Source organism: Athene cunicularia, assembly GCF_003259725.1.
Source record: "Athene cunicularia isolate RWA chromosome 8 unlocalized genomic scaffold, athCun1 chr8_part1, whole genome shotgun sequence".
Taxonomy (NCBI): domain Eukaryota; kingdom Metazoa; phylum Chordata; class Aves; order Strigiformes; family Strigidae; genus Athene; species Athene cunicularia.
In genome coordinates, this window is record NW_020799109.1 from 13,781,567 (window position 1) to 13,786,566 (window position 5,000).

Below are 5,000 nucleotides of genomic sequence, written 5' to 3' on the forward strand. Positions count from 1 at the left end.
TTTTTTTTTTTTTTTTTTTTTTTTTTTTTCCTGTTGGACCCACCTGGAGATGTCATAGACCTCTCAAAAGCATGTAATCTGAAAAGATGCCAAACAAAGTTTTTATTTTTCAAACCAGTCAACTAGTTACTAGTTGATCTGACAAATATGTCACACATTTATTTTTGGAAAAACAGTTTGTTCAGCTGGTGCATGGCACTTGAGTGCAAGTTTGCTTAACAAAATCATAACTAATGCCCAACTGTTATTTTTCTGATTTGATAGTTCATAGCATAGACTCATAGAACAATTCAGGCTGGAAGAGACCTCAGAGGGTCATCTCATCCACCTTCCTGCTCAAAGCAGGGTCAGGTATGAGATCAAGTTGCTGGGAGCTTTATCCAGTCTTAAAAACCTCCAAAGATTTTAACACAACTGCACAACCTCTCTGGGCAACTGTTTCCAATGCTTGACTATCCTCAAGGTGAAAAGGTTTTTCCTCATATCTTGCTGAAACCTCTCTTTTTTTCAGTTTATGTCCATTGTCTCTCCTCCTCTCTCTGCTGGGTTGGGGTTTGTGTCACTAAGGGCTGCGACAAATAAACCCTTTTATTTCTTGTCAGTAATTCTGCATGCATTAGGGAGAACAATTACAATATCCTTCAAGCTCTAAGGCAATGAATTTAAAGAAAATTTTTGTGCTCCTTATGTGCAATATTAAAAGATGAAAACTCATCCTTGCATGTAAGGAAAACAGAGTTTGAATGAAGATCTGACCCAGAGACTAGAGAGCACCGTTTTCCTATAAAAGATATTCTTTCATTAAAAAGACTATTGTAACCTAAACACTTTATGATATATTTTCTTTCCAAGGAACTTTTTCAATCTCACTGAGCATGCTGAAGTCATTATATAGTTACTAGAAATGCTTCTTTGTCCAGACAGACTTACTATAGGTTACATTTCTACAGGAGATTAAAAATGATGTATTAGTAGGTATCCTTTTAAAAATACTCTTTTAAGTAATAAGCATCTGTATCTTCCCAAACCTGGAAGAAGACATACAACAGCAAAGAAAATACAGCAAATAATTCTGTGCAAATAATATACAGCCATGAGAACTTTTACCACTGTATTTACTTAAATGAAGGGAAATGTTGAAATGTAAAAGCTAAACACTTCAGTTTATTCACATATTTTACATTCAAATGATCAACAGATTTTTTTTTTTTTTTTTTTTTTCCCCCAAAAAAGAGTCCTCTTGTGGTTTCCAAAATTTTAACGGAGACATGGAATATACTTAATGAAGCATGGCACTGCAATGCATACAATGAAAACTTTGTGTATATGGAAATAAAGATAAAAACCAAACAATTTTGACCATTACCAAAAATGGTTTTCTTTAATATAAATAAAATTCAGAGTAGTGCTTTATTTTAACAGACAACACAACAGTGGGATTTATTAACTACATATTTACAGTGCCTCACTGGGAAAAAATACTGAGCTTCATCTGAGATCTTAGACACTTCCTGAGAAGGCAACGTGGACTGAGGGTTGCTCAGCACTTCACATAATCTAGGTGCTAAAAGGGTGAAATTAAAGCATACTTTTAAAATGAGTAAAATGGCAAAGGTGGAACTGCTGATGCATCATGTTTATGCCCTGATCTGGCAAAACTTGCACCTCAAGTACTCCCCTTTGATTTCAGTAGATCTATGTATGCTCCTAAGGTTAAACGCAGGATAAGTGTTTCAAACCCAGGAGCCTCAGAGGAAGACAACTGCTTCACTCAAAGATGCTATGAGTAGAGAAAACTGCTGTAATTACAATTTTACGTGCTATGGAGGCACACGACCTTGAATTCCAATCTGTATTCTTCTGCATGGGTGATTTCTACCACTTACTTTTAATTAGATCCTACAAGGTCTGGATTGCAAATATCTCTATCAAGTGACAAACTTGTGAAAGCATCTTCTTCCCACAGCCTCCAGAATCATAGTGCCAGTTTAGCAGATCTCAGTCTTTTTGGCAATTAAATAAAACAAGAACCAGATCTTTTTCAAAGTATTCACAAAATAATCTTTCACTTATAAAATGGCTGTCCCACCATTCTTGTATCAGATCTGACCTCAGCTCTTTAGATCTAAACAGTTCTTTTAAAGTTATAAAAATAAAGAATTGATTAATATACAAATATATATTTCAGAGTGATAAGAGAATAATATTAAACAAATTCCTTTTTTAATCTACTTTAAATTAAAAGAAATGTTTTCAAAAGTCTGGGCTGAAGCAGATCTTTATCTACTGACTCTTTAATGGAACCCATTCCCTGCAGATGGCCACATACTACTTGTTATAAGAAGCTCATTGCTACAAAAAGACAGTGAACATGTTTCCACTAGCAAAGCAATTAATAAAATCTGCTGTGCCAGTTGGGTTTTGGTATCTTGCTTTCAAGAACTGCAGATATGTCTAATATTAGAAACAAAATCTAAGTCATGAAGAGTCCTGAGCTTCTTTAGAAATTTGCTTCTTTCCCTGGTCTTCAGTAATATTTGTTTTACAATAATCCAGTTTGTTTTGTATACTGTTTGTATACAGCATAATATAAATGTTCCACATGAGTGCACACGTATGTACAAAACCAGTCAGTAATTCGGTTAAGAGATATGCCTGCTCACTGGATCATTTCATACTTTCACAATACCATATTTTTCTGTAATATCCATAAGAACATCATCTAGGTTGCTCCCTTCTTCCACTGAGATGCTCATGCATGATTTCCTTCCATTTATCTCAAGCAGCCAAAACAGCAAGGAACATTTTTGAACAACCTATAATATTCTTCCTGAATCTGAAATAAAAATATTGGATTCAAATATGAAACAGATTTATTAATAGTTCTATATGGTTTTAAACTCATTTTGTACTGCTCCTGTCACTAGATGTTTAAAGTGGGGCTGCTTTTGACTTTAGGATAGAATACTAAAGAAAGTATCATCTCTGGATAGTGTGGGTGAATCCTGCTGCTAACTGGAATGACTGGAAGTGAGTTTTATCATACACATTGCATTATTTCATTGGGATAATGGCTCTATGACCAATTTTACAATTTTTAAAAACATTTTTCCATGTTTCATACACTGGTTTTAAAACTGGGAGAAAATAATGTGGAAGATAAAAATTGGAGAGAAGTTCTGTCTCCACTGAAGGCAATAGCAAAATTTTCCCTCTTCCCTCCTCTCCCCCATCAATAGCACAAGGATTTCCTCCCTTGCTCTGATAAAACATTCACACCACAACTGCACTTCAGGGCTGGGCACCTGCCTGTGTAGGTACCCAAAGCTGCCTGAGTCACTTCCCACAGGGAACAGGACACTTACCTTCCTGGACAACACACAAAGGAATATGAAGATGAACATCCCCTGGAATGCGTTGAAGATTGTAAAAAGATACGCAGTAACCACGGATCCCTGGACAACATGGAGGACTCCAAAGATCCAGGTAGCCCCAAGGAGGAACAGGAGAGCAAGAGCACCTCGGGCACAGGATCTAGAGAGGAAGGAAACATTGCAAACAAGATGTGGGCACATGCTATTTTCCTTCCTTCACCACTTTGGATGGTGAATGCTGCCTAGGCAATTTTTTTCACAGCTGCAAAGGCCTGAGAAGTGCAAATGCATGGGCTGCTCTTTAGGGTGTGCTGTAGCACCGTGGCATGTGTAAACTCATATATGCACTGCAGAAGAGCAAAGGAGTAAAACTGGAGGGACTTAAAACACTGGCTTCTTTAATCTTCAGATATGTTTTCTCTGGTGTACTGCAGCACCATATGATTTGATTTAAATCTACTGTTAGTGTAATTCCCCAAGGAAAAACATATGTCTGTTATGAAGCATTCCCCCACTTTTCCTCCTCCCCCTTATCTTCCTCAAAAAATAACCCAGAAAAATATATAGTATGCTCTTGGGTCAGTACATGTGCATGACATCAAAGGGTTCCCAGGCTGCCTCTCAGGTTCACTGCAGAAGATGGTGCCAGTTGTAAAACTAGACTTTCTTTCATTCTTTCTCTTTCAAAAAAATTATTTTTGTTTTTAGAACACAAATACTCACATAGTTCCTGGGTCAGCATATTGATGCTTTAAAATTGTAGGAACTGATTGGCTATGATTTTTTTTTTCAACATGCTGTAGAGCTCTGCTCACAGACTTGAGCAAATTACAGCATGTTGTCTCAGAAACGAAACCACTGATTACTTTCTTATTCATTCTCAGCCCAGTCATTGCAGGACTTCCTTTGAACAACAGACATTTTTAGCACTGTTCCTCTGAAAATGCATAATTTTCAACTTCATTAAAACCAGCTCACCACATGAAACTATGAAGGGTGAGGAATAAGAGAAAGTAATCAATCAAACAATTGCTAAATCCTAACTATAAATCTAGTGCAATGCATTGAAACTGCAGGAGTGTTCCTAAGCAACACAAACAGTAAGTTGTTTTCAATGTTCCCTGTAGTACACTTCAGCTTTTCCTGCACAAACGGTTTTCAAGGTCCCTATAAATCAGTTTTAAAGAGAGTGAGTTGATGGAAAAATCATAGCAGCATGCAAAGTAAAAATCCTGGAGAGAATCCTCCCCCTTCTCCCCCAGTGCCACAGAAGCACAATGTCCTACTGTAGACTTTTTACAAATAACATGAATGTCTTGATTCTCTTATCACCAAATTACTTGTTACTTCAAGGTAAATATTTTAGTTCCAATTCAGGCATAAGTTTTAAAATCTGGTTTGTCTTGCACAGAGGCTGTGGAAAGTACTTAAGAAAAAAGGACAATTACTTTTTTAACCTTGCCATCAACCTTTACCCTCTAGTTGATATGGCTACTCGTATTCCTCGTACACCTCTCACACAATCCCAGTGTTGCTGTAGAGGGTACTGCTCAATGGGAATAAAGATTGCACAGTCCACCTCCAAATCTATATGAGTGGACAATAGACAAAAAAAACCCCTTTCCT

At 36.8% G+C, this 5,000-nt stretch overlaps 1 protein-coding gene across 2 annotated transcripts in view; it reads right to left on the bottom strand.

Annotated features, from left to right (window-relative positions):
- Window positions 1-1,359: 1,359 nt before the first annotated feature.
- ADGRL4 (adhesion G protein-coupled receptor L4) overlaps window positions 1,360-5,000 on the bottom strand; it is a 77,446-nt gene continuing 73,805 nt past the window's right edge. For both annotated transcript variants that reach the window (XM_026854390.1, XM_026854389.1), the window contains 2 exons: window positions 3,366-3,534; window positions 1,360-2,836 (listed from right to left, as the gene is read on the bottom strand). In XM_026854390.1, coding sequence (XP_026710191.1) covers window positions 2,774-2,836; window positions 3,366-3,534 — 232 coding nt within the window. In that variant the 3' untranslated portion in view covers window positions 1,360-2,773. The remainder of the gene's footprint in view (window positions 2,837-3,365; window positions 3,535-5,000) is intronic.